At 43.0% G+C, this 19,016-nt stretch overlaps 1 protein-coding gene across 2 annotated transcripts in view; it reads left to right on the top strand.

Moving 5' to 3' along the window:
• SQOR (sulfide quinone oxidoreductase) overlaps positions 1-19,016 on the top strand; it is a 52,951-nt gene that overhangs the window by 30,348 nt on the left and 3,587 nt on the right. For both annotated transcript variants that reach the window (XM_052646292.1, XM_052646291.1), the window contains 4 exons: positions 2,695-2,748; positions 6,499-6,693; positions 8,726-8,935; positions 18,474-18,657. In XM_052646292.1, the coding sequence (XP_052502252.1) occupies positions 2,695-2,748; positions 6,499-6,693; positions 8,726-8,935; positions 18,474-18,657 (643 nt within the window). The remainder of the gene's footprint in view (positions 1-2,694; positions 2,749-6,498; positions 6,694-8,725; positions 8,936-18,473; positions 18,658-19,016) is intronic.

Raw genomic sequence — 19,016 nt, 5'->3', positions numbered from 1 at the left:
GCCAACTCCTACTGATCTTTACCTTAGACATGGCCTCCCTGACCTACCAGAGTAGTCAGGTTTCCCCCTAGACTTGCCATCCCAGCACTCTGTGGTTTAGTAACTGTCTGTGTGGGTATCTGTTCACGTCTGTCTTGCCCACTAGACTGAATTCCTGGAGGGGTAGGAACTGGGCCTTTCTTGTTCGGTGTTGTCTCTCCAGGACTTAGCATAATATCTGTCACATAGAAGGTGTTCAGTCAATCTTTGTGATCAAGCTGTACCTCAATTTCTTCATCTGTAAAATGATACTAATACCTACTTCACTGGTTTGTTGTGAGGATTAAATGAATTAAAACGTGTAAAATATTCAGGACAGTGCCTTGTACAAAGTGAATGCTTAAGAAATGTTGCTGTTATTACTTTTTAAAGAATACATGAGGGACTTACCTGATGGTCCAGTGGTTAAGACTCCATGCATCCACTGCAGGGGGTATGGGTTTGATCTTTAATCAGGAAACTGAGATCTGACATACTGTGTGGTGCAACAAAAAAGTTAAAAAAAAAAAAAAAAAGGAAGGAAAAAAGAGTATATGGGGGAAAAAAGGGAAAGAAAATATTTATTGAGTATCCACTCTGCTCACAGAGTTCTTGACTGCCGACTGATGGGAAGCAGGTTTGCAGTCTGCAAACACTTGCTGATGCCCTTCTTTTTCTAAATTATTACGAGACATCATTTTATTAGATGAGCCTGGAATTTTGAAATGGATAAACATCTTGTTTACTAAGTTGTTAGTGTCATAATTTACCTCTCCCACCTGCTCATATAAAATTACAAAACACTTGTCCATATTTAGCCTTTTGGCAAGGTCTGCACTGTTCTCTGAAACTGCTCAGTTTTGTTTACAAGTTTTTGTAATTCCTTAGAGTTTAGATCATCTGGCCTGGAAGCTTGAACTCATTCAATATACACAAAGTGTTCTTGTGTTCTTTGCTACTTTAGGATTTATTCTCCCTTATTTTTTTCATAATCTTAAGCTTGTACATTATTAGTCCATAAAAATAATCAATATTATGCTCTAATAGAACCATCAAGGCATGCACAAACCAAAGGCTTTTCTTTACAGTGCTCACATGTCTTACATGTGGGTCAGGACCCCCAGATCCTGTGCCATCTCTGACCTTACAACCTGAAGAGTTCACTCGGCCATTTAATGAGCCTGGTATACTTTCCTACAGAACAAGGAATATAAGGGCACTCGGTCTCTATGGTTAGGCAAATCATGCAGTTGAAGATGTATTTGTTATCTGTCCACTTTGATAGATTGTATTTTTCACAAGCAGCCGAAATCAACCATCTACCTATCCATTCATCCAACAAATGTTACAGACTTCCTCACTTTAGTGTCTTGTGTTAGATTCTAGGACTATAAGGAATAAGACATAACCTTTATCCTCTAGGAGTGTTCAGTGTAGTGAGGAGGATATTGCTGCTGAATAACACAAGGGCTAAAAAGCATTCAGTCCACTGTGCTGAGGGAGCTGCGGGAGGGGCCAGCAGGGAAGGGGACTGAGTCATAGCCAGGTCTCACGGTGGAGGTGACCTTGGAGCCGAGTCTCCTAGGTCAGGACCTCTTCAGCGACTTGCTCCCCTTGGCTCCCCAGCCCAAGCCGAGCTCTTTCGGGTCTCGGAGGCCCCTCTCTTCCACTGTGATCTGCCCAGCTGGCCGCTCTGCTTCTCTGTGTTTTTCACAAGCAACTGAAACCAACCGTCCCCCTCTCCACCTATCCAGCCCTCTGTACAAGGCTGTGGCAGTCGCCGCCTGGGGCTCCAGGCTGGGCTCCCACAGTGACTGCTGTCATTCTCCAGTTCTGTAGGCAAGTCCCTTTACTTTATATCCTTTTTGCTTACACTTTGGGACTTCAGCTTGTCTTCCTCCTGATCCTGAACCCACATTTCCATCATAATTAGTATGGATACTTTTGCTCTCAGCATGGATGAGCATAGTGCCCATATTTAAAGAGAAGAGTTTTAAATTCCTAACAGTTCGTTCAGTAGGATCAGGTAGGTTCTATCACATCTTTTTCAGTGTCCCTCAAAAGAGCAGTTTCTCAGTTATGCTGTTGATCCAGTCTATATGATGGGACAGATTGGCCTGAGATTCAGACATTACCCTGTAGGTGGGACTTACAGGTTAGCTTTTAAAGAAAGTTGATTGTTTTAAGATTAGAAAGTCATCCTCCAGCCTTCAACATGAAACAGTCAGTTCAGTTGCTCAGGCTGACTCTTTGCGACCCTATGGATGCACACCAGGCTTCCCTGTCCATCACCAACTCCCAGAGCTTGCTCAAACTCATATCCATTGAGTCAATGATGGCATGAAACAGTGTTAACACAAATAACTGTGGTCTCTTTTCTGTTGTGCTCCACTGTGTAAAAGTACAGGTATCTCAAGCTCCCAGAAGCCAGGCATGTTATATATTTGTGAAGCACTGACATGTGAGGCAGCAGAGAACGGGTAGCAGAGAGAGGTGGGCATAATGGCACACTGGAGTGTTCACCCCTGCCTGCTGGCCTGCCCACCATCTGCAGCCCCACGTCATCATGTTACAAGATGGAGACACAGTAGGGGCTACTCATGTCTGGGGTCTGAGTCAGTTCTGGGGCTGCCCCTTTTAGGGGCTTGGTCTAAAATGTCATTTTTTGTGTTGCAGATCTCCTACAAATATCTTATCATTGCTCTTGGAATCCAGCTGGACTATGAGAAGGTACTTTAAAATTTTTTTTTAAATTTGTTTTTGGCTCTGCTGGGTCTTTGTTGCTTTTGCACTGGCTTTCTCTAGTTGTGACGAGCAGAGGCTGCTCTCTACTTGCAGTGCGTGGGCTTCTCACTGTAGTAGCTTCTCTTATTGCGGAGCATGGGTTCTAGGGCGCACAGGTTTCAGTAGCTGTGGATCACGGTCTCTAGAGCACAGGCTCAGTAGTTGTGGTGCACAGGCATAGTTGCTCTGTGGCATGTGGAATCTTCCCGGACCAGGGATCGAACCCACGTCTCCTGTGTTGGCAGGTGGATTCCCATCTACTGTGCCACCAGGGAAGTCTGAGAACGTACTGTTTTAAGCTACTTCTATTACTATGTCACGGGCTTCCCAGGTGGCTTAGTGGTAAAGAATCCGCTGCCAGTGCCGAAGATGCATGAGATATGGGTTTGATTCCAGGGCTGGGAAGATCACCTGGAGTAGGAAACGGCAACCTGCTCCAGTATCCTGCTCCAGTATTCTTGCCTGGAAAATGATATGGATGGAGAAAACTGGTGGGCTACAGTCCATGGGGTCACAAAGAGTAAGGCACAACTGAGCATGCCTACATAAGTATGTTATACTGGCCTACTTATGCTGTGATCAAAACTGCATTTAGTTGTTTTATACTCATTTTGACAAGAAAGAGTATTAAGAAATCCTCTTTCAGTTTTATTTCTCAGCAGCCTTTTTATGGTTTTAAGAAAGTCTTCTCTAAGATTCTGTCAGTGATTATCATATGTTCTAGCTTCAGGCTTTAATCAGAATTCAACATGTCCAGGGCCTGATGGTAATTTGTACAAAACAGCAGCCTTTCCCATACTTACAAGAAAACTACATTTCTCTGTAGGACTGAGTTGGTTGTATTTCCTTTGAAAGTAAGATTTAGACTGTGAATTCTTAAGCAGACTTTAAGGGTAGAATATCGGCAGTTAGCTTATCAGGCGCTGAAGGGATGTCTAAGTTTCGTTGTATAGAGGCTGGGTTTCTGGTATAAAGTGACGGATGCAATATAAAAGCTGCCCCTGCAGTTCCTTAGACCTCCCTTTTCAGTGAGCCAGGGAGCCAGATGCCCTCTGACAATTTGTGAGATTCAAATTTATTTTCCTAAAGCATAATAGAGTGAGTTAGTAATTATGATTTCCAGGAGCTTCTTGGGAAATATGAATAAGTAGTTGAAGCACATAAAGCATTGTGATAACCAGGTCACAAATCTCAGGAAAGTGGTTTAGGTAAGGGCCTCATCTGAGTTGCATCCGCAGGGTGTTTGATGTGTGTTTCTGGGTTAAAAACCGGAATAGTGACATGCCCAGTGTAGGAAGTAGAAGAAATGACCTGGGACCTGTTCTGTGAAGGTTTAAACAAGCCATGGATTAGTGTGGAGCTTGTGATGAATTTGGTGCCATGGGTCATGAGCCTCATATAAACAGAAAACCATGGAGGACTCTATGGAGAAAGGTGCCAGTGATAGTTTTGGGGAAGTCCATGCCTCTTCAAAAGGTCCACCAGAGTCGACTTAACAAAGGTAGCCTATCTCTTTGGTCATGTCACCCTGATGGCTCGCTGTGTGAGAACTGTTTGAATACACCAGTGCTGACAGTGCTTGCACCCTCTTGCAATAAACCAAGAAACAATAATATTTAAAAGGAGCTGTTACTATGGAGTCTCTACCATGTGCCAGGGACTATACTAAGAATCTAATATTGATTCCTCATGACTGCTTGCAAGGTAGACATTTTTTATCTCCTCTTGACAGATGAGGAAACCGAGGCTAAGAGGATGTGAGTAGTGTTTCCAGGGCTACTGTGTTACTTAGCAATCTTGGAGATACTAGAAAACTACCCAGATTAGTGTAAACAAAGGAGAGATGGCTTTGATGAGGATGCCAAGGTGTGTGGATCTCGGGGGCGGGATGTCGTTGGGCCTCCAGAAGGACTGATCTCTGCTCTGGGCTTTGTTGAACGTGAGCAGCTTCTCTCTGCCCAGCTGCCTCTGCCTCTTCCCCCACCAGCTCCCGGAGAATCTCTGCAGTGCCATGTCCCGCTGTCTGGTCCTCTCACTGTGGTAGGATGGTCCACAGCTCCCCACAGAGTGGGGGTCAGATCTCATCTCTTTCTTAGACTTTCCTGCTCCTCCTGCTTCTGGGTTCCCAGGGAAGCACCTTGGATTCAGTGGTGTCATAAACTGCCCGTTAGGAACAACTCTCCTTGAAAGGAACTCGTTACTACTTTATGGCACCATTTTCCTTGATGACAGCTTCTTCAGACTATGATAAGGCAGATTGGCTATTTATCTCCTGGATCATGAGTTTTGCTTTTGGAGCTGGAAAGCATGGAGGTCCTGTGGGAAGGGCCGCAGGCAGTGGGCAGGGGCCTCAGTATCTAGTTGTAGAAGAGTCTAGGTGGGTCTCTCAACCTTGTTTCCTCATCTTTGTCTGTGGGTCAGTAATATTCCATCCCCTCCCTCAGAGGGAGTATAGTGAGTAAAGTGAATATTAACATAGACGTGAGATGGCAGAAACATTAAAATGCAGGGTGATTTTATAATAGAAAGTGGTTATAGTTGTTGAGACTGCTAATATTACAGCTACTTAAACTGTAGCAGAAGATATGGTTAACAATCAGAGGAATACTTGTGCTTAACATGTGATGAAGGAGAGAGCAGGACTCTTTCCCTGAGACTTGAGGAATAGGTGTTGGGCGATTCCATGAGTCACGAGCGGGTGCCCTTCAGCCTGGAGAGGTTTTGAAGGACTGCTCATCTTGAGACTGTTTTTGATGGTTCTCTGATCATCCTTGAGTCTCTTAATGCACTTATTCCCATCTCCATTGTGTTATATGAACCTTCTAACATTGAAGAGAAGGACCCAGTTGATCTTCCTGACAGGAATACACTGACGTTTTCAGAGCATGCACCATACACATGTCATTTTTCTAGTCGTCTTATACCATGGTCTCTTTACTCTTGCCAGCAATCCTACAGAGCAGTTACTTTTATCCCCATTTCACAGATGATGAACATAAGCATTTCAGTGAGCGTCAGAATTACCTGGAGGGCCTGTTAAAACAGATTTCTGGGCTTGCCTCTGAGTTTCTGATCCAGCGAGTTTGAGCTAGGGTCTGGTAATCTGTATTTATAACGAGTTCCCAGGTGGTGCTGTTTTGGGGACCACACTTGAGACCCACTACCTGATTTATTGGGCCATTTACTGGGGATCACAATGCTTGTAAGTGGAAGAGCTAGGACTCATACTGGAGTCTGTAGGTTCTCAAGTCCATGCTTTTAATTTCCTGCCTTTGCTGCTTTTATCAAGCGCTTGGCCTGGTCCAACCTGATACAGGGTAATTTAATTTTGTTATTACTGATTGGCTCTTGGTTCTGCCTGTTGTTCTTCTCCCTCCTAATAAGAAAACTTGTTCTCCAAAAAGGAAGTAAGTCTGGCTTCTTGTCCTCACTCTGAGGATGAGAAGAGAGGTTCAAATTCTGGTCTCCAGGCCACAGAGGCCCAGGGTTTCCCCTCAGCCTCACCTGTTCTCCACTTTGGTAGATGACTGCAGACCCCTCGCTCACCTGCTAGCGCCACTGTGTGTGAGTCCAGGAGGCTCAAAATTGTGCTGCAATACAAGAGAGGTGGTAGAAATGAGAGTGAAGAAGGATTCTAAACACAGATTCCACTTTCACTTTTGTTAAATAATAATTTCTTTGTGTGCTTTGTTGCAGATCAAAGGCCTCCCTGAAGGTTTTGCCCATCCCAAAATAGGGTCCAATTACTCAGTGAGGACGGTGGAGAAGACATGGAAAGCTCTGCAGGACTTCAAGGAGGGCAATGCCATCTTTACCTTCCCTAACACTCCAGTGAAGTGCGCCGGGGCCCCGCAGAAGATCATGTACTTATCAGAAGCCTATTTCAGGAAGGTATGCTTCCTTTCCAGGCATGGGCAAGGAGGGCAGAAGGGATATCATTTTTATCCATGTCAAAATACCATTTTTGTTTCTAAATTTAGTAGTTCAGTCACTAAATCGTGTCCAACTCCGCAACCTCATGGACTGCAGCACACCAGGCTTCCCTGTCCTCCACTATCTCCTGGAGTTTGCTCAGATTCATAGCCATTGAGTAGATGATGCTATCTGACCATCTCTTCCTCTGCTGCCCACTTCTCCAAAGTATTGGAGCTTCAGTGTCAGCCTCAGTCCTTCCAGTGAATTTTCAGGGTTGATTTCCTTTAAGATTGACTGGTTTGATCTCCTTGCTGTCCAAGGGACTCTTAAGAGTTTTTTCAAGCACCACAATTGGAAAGCATCAATTTTTATTTTTTATTTCACATGTATAAAATTATGTAACTGAAAGTTTGCAAAATAGAAAAAAGATGTCATTCATTATCCAGTTGCTTTGGTATAGCTACTGTTATCAATTTGATATGTATTTCCATTGTTTTTGCTATTTTTTAACATGGTTATAATCATACTATCAGTTCAGTCACTCAGTCATGTCCAACTCTTTGCTGCCCCATGGACTGCAGCATGCTGGTCCTCCCTATCCATCACCAACTCCCAGAGCTAGCTCAAACTCATATCCATTGAGCCAGTGATGCCATCCAACCATCACATCCTCTGTCGTCCCCTTCTCCTCCTGCCTTCAATCTTTCCCAGCATCAGGGTCTTTTCAAATGAGTCAGTTTTTCACATCATGGGGCCAAAGTATTGGAGCTTCAGCTTTAGGATCAGTCCTTCCAGTGAATATTCAGGACTGATTTCCTTTAGTATTGACTGGTTTGATCTCCTTGCAGTCCAAGGGACTCTCAAGAGTCTTTCCCAACACCACAGTTCAAAAGCATCAATTCTTCGGCACTCAGCCTTCTTTATGGTCCACCTCTCATACCTACACATGACCACTGGAAAACCATAGCTTTGACCAGAGGGACCTTTGTTGGCAAAGTAATGTCTCTGCTTTTTAATATGCTATCTCAGTTCGTCATAGCTTTTCTTCTAAGGAGCAAGCATCCTTTAGTTTCATGACTGCAGTCACCATCTGCAGTGATTTTGGAGCCCAAGAAAATAAATAGACTTTATTTATTTTATTTCCGTTGTTTCCCCATCTATTTGCAATGAAGTGATGAGACCGGGTACCATGATCTTTGTTTTTTGAATGTTGAGTTTTAAGCCAGCTTTTTCACTCTCCTCTTTCACTTTCATCAAGAGGCTCTTCAGTTCCTCTTCACTTTCTGCCATAAGGGTGGTGTCATCTGTGTATCTGAGGTTATTGATATTTCTCCCAGCAATCTTGATGTCATCTTGTGCTTCATCCAGGTTGGCATTTCTCTTGATGTACTCTGAATATAAGTTAAATAAGCAAGGTGACAATATACAGCCCTGATGTACTCCTTTCCCAATTTGGAACCAGTCCGTTGTTCCATGTCCGGTTCTAACTGTTGCTTTTTGACCTGCATACAGATTTCTCAGGAAGCAGGTAAGGTGGTCAGGTATTCCCATCTCTTGAAGAAAGGCTTTGGCATAGTCAATAAAGCAGAAGTAGATGTTTTTCTGGAACTCTCTTGTTTTTACTATGATCCAGTGAATATGGAGCACTTAGAACAGTACCTGGTCAACTCTAGAACCTCATTAAATGTTTACTGAGTGAATCAACAAATGTGTACATGAATAAACAATTCAGGTCTATCTTTCCTTGGACCTGACTTTCATCTCTGGACCTCATGGAACAGGGTCCACCTCAACCCCTGAATCAAGTTGGACTGAGGTGCTGTGTCACTGATGGAAGATTAAAGGAGGAGGAGGAGGCTGTGATCCACACCTCATCTCACCAGTGCATAGTGATGGAGAAAGCTGATGAGGTCTTTGGAGGGTTTTAAGTCTTGTCTAGGTTAAAAAAAAAAGGGTGGTTGGAGTAATGCTTTGATGTTGATTGTTTCTAGGTTTTTCTTTTTTTCAGACTGGAAAGCGACCTAAGGCCAATATCATTTTCAACACTTCTCTTGGAGCCATTTTTGGGGTCAAGAAGTATGCAGATGCCCTACAGAAGATTATCCAGGAGAGGGCCCTCACCGTTAACTACAAGCAAAATCTCATTGAAGTCCGAGCTGATAAGCAAGAGGCTATTTTTGAGAATCTGGACAAACCTGGAGAAACCCAAGTGATTTCAGTGAGTGTGGAGGTGCAGCTGTCAGCTGAGCAGTGCCATGGACGCAGGCGACACTGAGGGCCCCACTTCTTTGTCCATCGTTGTCCTGTGCTTGGGAGGCTGGTTACAGTGAGCATCGTAGGGGTGTGATGGGGAGAAGGTGGACCAAAATGGGAAAGAGGAAGAGATAAGAGGTTGTGTCCATGGGAGATGAGGAGGGTTCGTCTACAGTTGCTGTTTAGCCTCTCAGTCGTGTCTGACTCTCCGTGACACCATGCACTGTGGTTCACCAGACTTCTCTGTCCATGAGATTTTCCAGGCAAGAATACTGGAGTGGGTTGTCATTTCCTTCTGCAGTGGATCTTCCCGACCCAGGGATCGAACCCACATCTCCTACTTGGCAGGCAGATTCTTTACCACTGGGCCACCAGAGAATCTCTCATATACTGGTACCAAGTGAATTTTTATCCTGTTTTGTATCTGTATTTTTGGCACTGAGTCATTTGAAGCAGCCATTTCACAACTTTAGTTGCCTAGAGTTCAGGAAGGGCTTCTTATGCAGGATATAGTGATTGTCTCCATTTATGGTTTGTGACAGCCAGGCCTGTTTGTGGGTAGTTCAGGAATGATGGATATCTTTTACCTGTGAAAAAGGATGTCTTTAAATGTCTCATACCTGTGCATCAAAGGAAATGCTTACAAATCCTTGAAAGATCTGGCAGAGCCACATCCTACTTGGAGAGATCTCGTCTTTGTATGTGGGCTTGGCTTCTGTGCATCTGTTTCTTCTGTGAAGTGGGAATAGTACATTAAGAACAAGATGCAAAGGCATCCAGAGAAGATGCAGAGAAGCATCATTTGTTTATATCATTTTGGCAAGAGCTGTTAGCCTGAGAAAACAGTACACAGTCACATTTTATTCATTCAGCCTTTTTAGAGGAATGAAGGATTCCATAAATGGAAATTTTGAAGTGAGCCAAAGATTAATCTTCTAAACATCAGAACTTCACAGTTTAAGCTTTTTAGTGGGAGCGCTTTCTAAAATGTATTGCATACATCTTTCCATTCTTAAATGGTGTGTCAGTTCAGTTCAGTTCAGTCACTCAGTAGTGTCCGACTCTTTGCGACCCCATGAATCGCAGCACTCCAGGCCTTCCTGTCCATCACCAATGCTCAAACTTCACTCAAACTCATGTCCATCGAGTTGGTAATGCCATCCAGCCATCTCATCCTCTGTTGTCCCCTACTCCTCCTGCCCCCAATCCCTCCCAGCATCAGAGTCTTTTCCAATGAGTCAATTCTTCCAATGAAGTGGCCAAAGTATTGGAGTTTCAGCTTCAACGTCAGTCCTTCCAATGAACACCCAGGACTGATTTCCTTTAGGATGGACTGGTTGGATCTCCTTGCAGTCCAAGGGACTCTCAAGAGTCTTCTCCAACACCACAGTTCAAAAGCATCAATTCTTCGGTGCTCAGCTTTCTTCACAGTCCAACTCTCACATCCATACATGACCACAGGAAAAACCATAGCCTTGGCTAGATGGACCTTTGTTGGCAAAGTAATGTCTCTGCTTTTGAATATGCTATCTAGGTTGGTCATAACTTTTCTTCCAAGGAGTAAGCGTCTTTTAATTTCATGGCTGCAGTCACCATCTGCAGTGATTTTGGAGCCCAAAAAATGAAGTCTGATACTGTTTCTACTGTTTCCCCATCTATTTTCCATGGGACCAGATGCCATGGTCTTAGTTTTTTGAATGTTGAGTTTTAAGCCAACTTTTTCACTCTTCTCTTTCACTTTCATCAAGAGTCTCTTTAGTTCTTCTTCACTTTCTGCTATAAGGGTGGTGTCATCTACATACCTGAGGTTATGGATATTTCTCCCAGCAGTCTTGATTCCACCTTGTGCTTCTCCCAGCCCAGTGTTTCTCATGATGTACTCTGCATGTAAGTTAAATAAGCAGGGTGACAACATACAGCCTTGACGTACTCCTTTTCCTATTTGGAACCAGTCTGTTGTTCCATGTCCAGTTCTAACTGTTGCTTCCTGACCTGCATATAGGTTTCTCAAGAGGCAGGTCAGGTGGTCTGGTATTCCCATCTCTTTCAGAATTTTCCACAGGTTATTGTGATCCACACAGTCAAAAGCTTTGGCATAGTCAATAAAGCAGAAATCGATGTTTTTCTGGAACTCTCTTGCTTTTTCCATGATCCAGCGGATGTTGGCAATTTGATCTCTGGTTCCTCTGCCTTTTCTAAAACCAGCTGGAACATCAGGAAGTTCACGGTTCATGTATTGCTGAAGCCTGGCTTGGAGAATTTTGAGCATTACTTTACTAGCGTGTGAGATGAGTGCAATTGTGCGGTAGTTTGAGCATTCTTTGGCATTGCCTTTCTTTGGGATTGGAATGAAAACTGACCTTTTGCAGTCCTGTGGCCACTGCTGAGTTTTCCAAATTTGCTGGCATATTGAGTGCAGCACTTTCACAGCATCATCTTTCAGGATTTGAAGTAGCTCAACTGAAATTCCATCACCTCCACTAGCTTTGTTCGTAGTGATGCTTTCTAAGGCCCACTTGACTTCATATTCCAGGATGTTTGGCTCTAGGTGAGTGATCACACCATCGTGATTATCTTGGTTGTGAAGATCTTTTTTATACAGTTCTTCTGTGTATTCTTGCCATCTCTTCTTATATCTTCTGCTTCTGTTAGGTCCATACCATTTCTGTCTGTTATTGAGCCCATCTTTGCATGAAATGTTCCCTTGGTATCTCTAATCTTCTTGAAGAGATCTCTAGTCTTTCCCATTCTGTTGTTTTCCTCTATTTCTTTGCATTGATCGCTGAGGAAGGCTTTTTTATCGCTCCTTGCTATTCTTTGGAACTCTGCATTCAAATGCTTATATCTTTCCTTTTCTCCTTTGGTTTTCACTTCTCTTCTTTTCACAGCTATTTGTAAGGCCTCCCCAGACAGCCATTTTGCTTTTTTGCATTCCTTTCCCTGGGGATGGTCTTGATCCCTGCCTCCTGTACAATGTCACAAACCTCCGTCGATAGTTCATCAGGCACTCTGTCTATCAGATCTAGTCCCTTAAATCTATTTCTCACTTCCACTGTATAATCATAAGGGTTTTGATTAAGGTCGTATGTGCATGGTCTAGTGGTTTTCCCTACTTTCTTCAATTTAAGTCTGAATTTGGCAATAAGGAGTTCATGATCTGAGCCACAGTCAGCTCCTGGTCTTGTTTTTTCTAACTGTATAGAGCTTCTCCATCTTTGGCTGCAAAGAATATAATCAGTCTGATTTCAGTGTTGACCATCTGGTGATGTCCATGTGTAGAGTCTTCGCTTGTGTTGTTAGTGTGTAGTCACTATCATTTAAAATCCTGCTAATGACTCAAAGTCATAATTTTAAAAAACTTTCATTTGGAAATAATCTTAAACTTAGAGAAGTTGCAAAAAATAAAAATAGTACAAAGAAAACTGTATATAGCCTTTACCTAGATTCACTTATTGCAGAGTTTTACCCCATTGCTTTATCACTGGCTTCACTGCTTCTCTCTCCATATATAAATATTATGTAATGTAATATATTTTTCCTAAAGTATTTAAAGGTGAGTTATGTACATCACAGGCTTCCTAGGTGACGCTAGTGGTAAAGAAGTGAAGTTGCTCAGTCGTGTCTGACTCCCTGCAACTCCATAGACTGTAGTCTGCCAGGCTCCTCCATCCATGGGATATTCCAGGCAAGAATAGTGTAGTGGGTTGCCATTTCCTTCTCCAGGGGATCTTCCCAACCCAGAGATTGAACCCGGGTCTCCCACACTGCAGGCAGAATCTTTACCATCTGAGCCAGCAGGCTGGTAAAGTGGTAAAGAACCTGCCTGCTAATGCAGGAGACACTAGAGATGGGTGTTTGATTCCTGGGTTGGGAAGATCCCCTGGTGGAGGGCATAGCAACCCTCTCCAGTGTCTTGCCTGGAAAATCCCATGGACAGAGAAGCCTGGTGGGCTACAGTTCATAGGGTCGCAAAGAGTTCGACACAACTGAAGCAACTTAGCACACACTCGTGTACGTTATGTGTCATGGCCCTTTACCCCTAAATATTTCACCATAATTTTCCTAAGAGTTAGGAGTATTCTCTTATATAACCACATTACAGTTATAAATTCAGTAAATTTAGCAAGGATACAATATTTTAATCTATGACTTGTATTCAAGTTTTGTTGATTGATGAATAGTATTATTACTTCCTGTCTTCTAGAAGTTGGTCTACAGGCAGATATTGCATTTAATTGTCATGTGTTTTTAGCCTCCTTTAATCTGGAACATTTCTACAGCCTTTCTTTGTCTTCTGTGACCCTGCATTTTGAAATAATACAGCTCCCTCCCTGACTTTTATTTTTTAATAAGGTGTCCTTGTTTTGAGTTTGTCTGTGTTTCCTGGTGATAAGTTTCAGGCTCTGCATTTTGGGCTGAAATACCGCATATGTGATGTGTCTTTCTAGGATAACACGTTAGAAAGCACACAGTGCTTATCTGCCCCTTGATGATGTTCATTTTGATCACAAGTCCAGATATGGTCCAATTTCTTCACTGTAGAGAATTATTATTCTTTTTCTTTTTTGCTACTAATAAGGAGGGGGGCACTTTAAGACCATGCAAACACCCTACTCCCTACTCATTAAAGTTTCCCAATAGATTTAGCATCCATTGATGATTTTTGCCTAATCCAGTCTTTACTATGGTGGTTGCAAGATGATGTTCCAGTCTAGCATTCCCTCCACCTGTATTGGTAGATTCTTGGCACCCTGTCAGCAAAAGCTCTCCCTTCCCAATTAATTATTAGTATGAACTTACGTGGAAAATTCTGAAAGAGATAGGAATACCAGACCACCTGACCTGCCTCTTGAGAAATCTGTATGCAGGTCAGGAAGTAACAGTTAGAACTGGACATGGAACAACAGATTGGTTCCAAATAGGAAAAGGAGTACGTCAAGGCTGTATATTGTCACCCTGCTTATTTAACTTATATGCAGAGCACATCATGAGAAACGCTGGACTGGAAGAAGCACAAGCTGGAATCAAGTTTGCCGGGAGAAATATCAATAACCTCAGATATGCAGATGACACCACCCTTATGGCAGAAACTGAAGAGGGACTAAAGAGCCTCTTGAAAGTGAAAGAGGAGAGTGAAAACGTTGGCTTTAAGCTCAACATTCAGAAAACTAAGATCATGGCATCTGGCCCCATCACTTCATGGCAAATAGATGGGGAAACAGTGGAAACAGTGTCAGACTTTATTTTTTGGGCTACAGAATCACTGCAGATGGTGACTGCAGCCATGGAATTAAAAGATGCTTACTCCTTGGAAGGAAAGTTATGACCAACCTAGATAATCTATTCAAAAGCAGAGACATTACTTTGCCAACAAAGGTCCGTCTAGTCAAAGCTGTGGTTTTTCTAGGAGTCATGTATGGATATGAGAGTTTGACTGTAAAGAAAGCTGCCAAAGAATTGATGCTTTTGAACTGTGGTGTTGGAGAAGACTCTTGAGAGTCCCTTGGACTTCAAGGAGATCCAACCAGTCTATCCTAAAGGAGATCAATCCTGGGTGTTCATTGGAAGGACTGATGTTGAAGCTGAAACTCCAATACTTTAGCCATTTCATGCGAAGAACTGACTCATTTGAAAAAACCCTGGTGTTGGGAAAGATTGAAGGCAGAAGGAGAAGGGGACAACAGGGGATGAGATGGTTGGATGGCGTCACCGACTCGATGGACATGGGTTTGTGTAGACTCTGGGAGTTGGTGATGGACAGGGAGGCCTGGCGTGCTGCGGTTCATGGGGTCGCAAAGAATTGGACACGACTGAGTGACTGAACTGAACTGATGAACTTATGAATGCCTGTATTTTCCCCTACTGGTTTTGTCACCTAAAAAGTATAGTCACAATCTAAAAGTAGAGAGTTAGTTTATTTGGTGGGAATGTTTAGGACTCTGAGTCAGGCAGACAGCATCTCAGTAGTTCTGAAAAAACTGCTCCAAGGAGGCAGGAGGGGAAGTCAGGCTATATACAAGTTTGCAACAAAGGGAGCAGGCAGCCTGAAGATCAAAGATCAGATATCAAGCTAAGGAATTCAGCATTCTGTGTATGGGAAGATGCAAGCCTCTGGGCTCACTGAATTCATTCCTTTCTTTTGCACCTCTGCTATCTGGTCCAGTCCTGTTTCCTTGCTTAGCTTGCTTCTTCATTCCCTGAGCTCCTCAGCAGTCATCGTGGGGGGTGGCCACATCCTCTGGATTAGTTTTGGAAGCCCTCATTCATATTTGGAGGCCAGAAATTGCTGTTGTCTGTGACATGTCTTGTTTATTGCTATGTCAGGAGATATGTTCATTTCAGTTTATAATTCATTCTGTCCTGAAGTATTTTGGTGCTCAAGTTGTCCCAGATTGGGTCAGCAGGAACCCTTTCAGAATGGCCCTTAACGTCCTTGTGACATGTCCCCATTACATTTTTGAGCACTTCCTTGCTTTCTGATGTCCCAGGATGTCCCAGGCTTGTCTCCTTGCCCCAGCTCACAGTCATCATTTTGAGTAGCTCTTACATAGTTATGCATCTAGGGCCTACTGGGTTGTTTAGGGCTAATTATCCCCTTATGAAAGGATCTCCGTCTACTCTGTTATTTGATTTTGTGTGCATCCTCTTTGTAGTTTTCTTGTTTTCTTCCTTCCTAGCTGTCAGGCAGTTGTGACTGGGAGATCCTTCTAGCTCCAGCATTTTAAAACTGCTACTTCTAATCTTTTTATTGGCTGGAAAATGAGATAGCCAAACTCATTAAATTCTATGTAAAGTAAAAGCAGATGGGTGGTGTGTGAGGGCCAACAGCATATTTTTATGAGCAAAGTGTATGAGCTTGAGTGCACGAACTTAATTTTGTTTTTAGGTCCTTTTCACTCTGGTTCTCTGCTGTGCCGTGGCTAGTTAAGGCTTGCAGATAGGGACTTGGATAAATAAATGGTTATTGTTCTGCTGAAGGGTTTATAAAGAAAGAAGATTATTTGTGTCCCTTTTGAAGTATAGGCTTTTAGATTAGATTTTCTCTTCAGACCTAATTCTACTCTTTAAAATATGAATTTCAAAAAAATCTACCAAAAGGTTTTAGAGCAGTGACTCTCAGCTCTGGCTGCACATTTCAATCACCCAGAGGACTTTCAAAACATGCTGATGCCTGAGTCTAACTCCCAGAGATTTTGATTAATTGGTCTGGGGTCTGGATTGAGGATTGGGAGTTTCCAAAGTTCCCCTAATGATTCTCATGTGTAACCAGGACTGAGCACCACTACCGTAAAGAATCAAATGTACCCAAAGCCTCTAGTCTCTGATCCTTCATAGAGAGCTTGTGAACTGGCCCAAGTCTCCAGAGATCTGAACTTGTTTTATATCACGGCATCCTAGAACTAGAAGAGAGTTTGGAGATTATCCAGTACAGTGCATTTCCTCATAGAAAAGGAAAGGAAAGGTGAAGTGACTAAGTAATAGCATTTCATTTTTCATTATAAATGAACCTATTCCTTCAAGCCAGAGTTTCTAATACTGTCATCTACAGGTTTCATGTTTCAGTATCATTGGGGCGAAGGTTGTTAAAGTACACATTCCCGTTCTTCTCCCAGACCTAATGGATTGGATCTTGGGGTGGTAGGGCCCAGGAACCTGAATTTTCTACAGATCTTCTTTATAAACATAAAAGTTTGAACACCACTACTCTGAATAGGTTATTTATGTTAATGAAGGAGAACCATGTTATTCACTAGATTCAGTTTATGGAAATAACTGATTAAAAAAAAGCTATATCTGAATGCCAATATTAATTTTCAACAAATCTATAAAAATGATCCTAGTAGTTCTGCTCAAGTAAAATGTCATCCCTTTATGATGATTATGTGGAAATATTTAACCTCTCTTCTAGAAAAGATGTATGAAATTCATGTGTATTTGTGAAATTCAAGCACATATTAATTCTAATAGATAGAGATGATGCTAGTAAGATTTGGCCCTCAGTCTGGTTAACTTCAGAAATACAGACATGGCCTTAATAATTTGGTGGATGATGGTGGTTGACTATTCCATCTGCTGTCCTGCAGACATGTGCTCAGTTTGTGTGAAATTAACAGACACAGCCTCAGGGACCCAGGCCACTAGAGAGCCAACTAGAGTACTTTGCAAAGCACTGCACATTTGCTCCACGTCTTCCACCTTAAGGTTGACTAAGCTCATAACTGAGAGTGGGAGTAAATATAAGTCACATCCCTAACTCCCTCTGCCATCATGACTGCCAGGCCCTGGTGAAGATGCAGAACTTGTTATGAAAATCAGGGGCTGTTGACTATCACAAGGTTAGGATTGTCCTAAGATGCTAAAGTTTTCGCTGTAATGAAATGTTTTGTGAACACTCAATCAATTTGAAATCGCTAGATGGAGTTGGTAAAAGAAATAGAATAAACTACAAAATATTATGTAAACAACCAAGAAAGCATATCACATAAACAAAAGAGTTACACGAGCCATCAAAACTGATTAGGTTGGGTCAGTGCCTAATTGCCAAGGGTAGCCTTCCTTGATAAAGGTTTTTTGGGAAAAAAAAAATCCATCCTGCCTCCTACATAGTTCAGTAAACCCAATACTGAATTAGACCCCTCCTTCTTCATGAAAGTGAAGTCGCTCAGTCATGTCCGACTCTTTCCCATCCGTGGACTGTAGCCCACCAAGCTCCCCCGTCCATGGGATTCTCCAGGCAAGAATACTGGAGTGGGTTGCCATTTCCTTCTCCAGGGGATCTTCCCGACCCAGGGATTGAACCCAGGTCTCCCACATTGCAGGCAGATGCTTTAACCTCTGCAGCACCAGGGAAGCCCTTAAATACAAGAATACAGTCTCTCAGAAAACCTCCTATAGAGACACAGAACTTCAGATCCAAGTACTAACATACTCCTTCTTCATAGTGCTAGCCAATATTCTTGCTGCCTTTATTCCACCTTAAATTGGTGTTTTGATGGTTTCCTTTTCGTGTTTTGAGAGTTGACTCATATTTGAGAATGGTGCTCACTTATCAGCTCCTAACATGGGTTTTTACAAGTTTTAGGCACTCTGAGAACTTCTTTGCAGAGTAAACCTGGTGCAACCAGGCTTTACAAGTCATCAGCCGAGGGTCAAGAAGACAGCAACTGAGATACACCACCCGCTTTATTTCAGTAATAAGTAGAATCATTAATGAGTTCTTTCAAAATGTTAGTGAAGTTCAGTCCAGTTTTTCAGATTCCCCCATGCCAGCTGCCAAAGGAATCCCGTGAACTCTGTATGGGGAGACCACGTCAGTTATTTTATCACTGCCTTGCATGGGAGCATGGATGATCTTGGCAAGTGTGTGGATCAGGACGAGCACTAACTGTACAGTGCTCCGTGCAGCCATAGTCCATGTGTGTGTCAGGGAGTCGGGGCCAGAGCTTGTGGGGCTATGGAAATAATGGAACAAACACACATTTGGATGCTCTCCTTTTTTGCAGTATGAAATGCTTCACGTTACACCACCCATGGGCCCACCAGATGTCCTCAAGACGAGTCCTGTGGCTGATGCTGCCGGCTGGGTGGATGTGGACAAAGATACTCTGCAGCACAAGCGGTACCCAAATGTGTTTGGGATCGGGGACTGTACCAACCTGCCGACATCAAAGACCGCTGCCGCCGTAGGTAAGGCCTTGAGCTATGTTCCCTCCTCGCTCAAAGCAGGGGTGCCTTCTGTTAAGGCACTGCCATAACAAAAACAGAAGTTGGACACCAGCGGCATTTCATTATATGCTAATTATATTAATGAAGAAACTTTTGTGCCTAAAAACGCCTTTGGTCTCCCCCAAACAGAAGTGTTGTCAACGAACCTAGTGTTGTGTAATGAACCTAGTTGTCAATGAACCTAGTCTTGTGTAAAGAAGAAAGTATCTGTTGAATGCTTTGCACCAGAGTAGCATGACCTCATCTTCCTTTTCTGGGTCAGAGGGGTAGTTTTCAGGGGAGGGGGACATTGGAGAGAGAGGTACCACTTTTCCAGCTCT

The sequence above is a fragment of the Budorcas taxicolor genome, chromosome 10 (genome assembly GCF_023091745.1).
Source record: "Budorcas taxicolor isolate Tak-1 chromosome 10, Takin1.1, whole genome shotgun sequence".
NCBI classification, from domain to species: domain Eukaryota; kingdom Metazoa; phylum Chordata; class Mammalia; order Artiodactyla; family Bovidae; genus Budorcas; species Budorcas taxicolor.
This window is presented reverse-complemented; position numbering and strand designations above follow the sequence as displayed.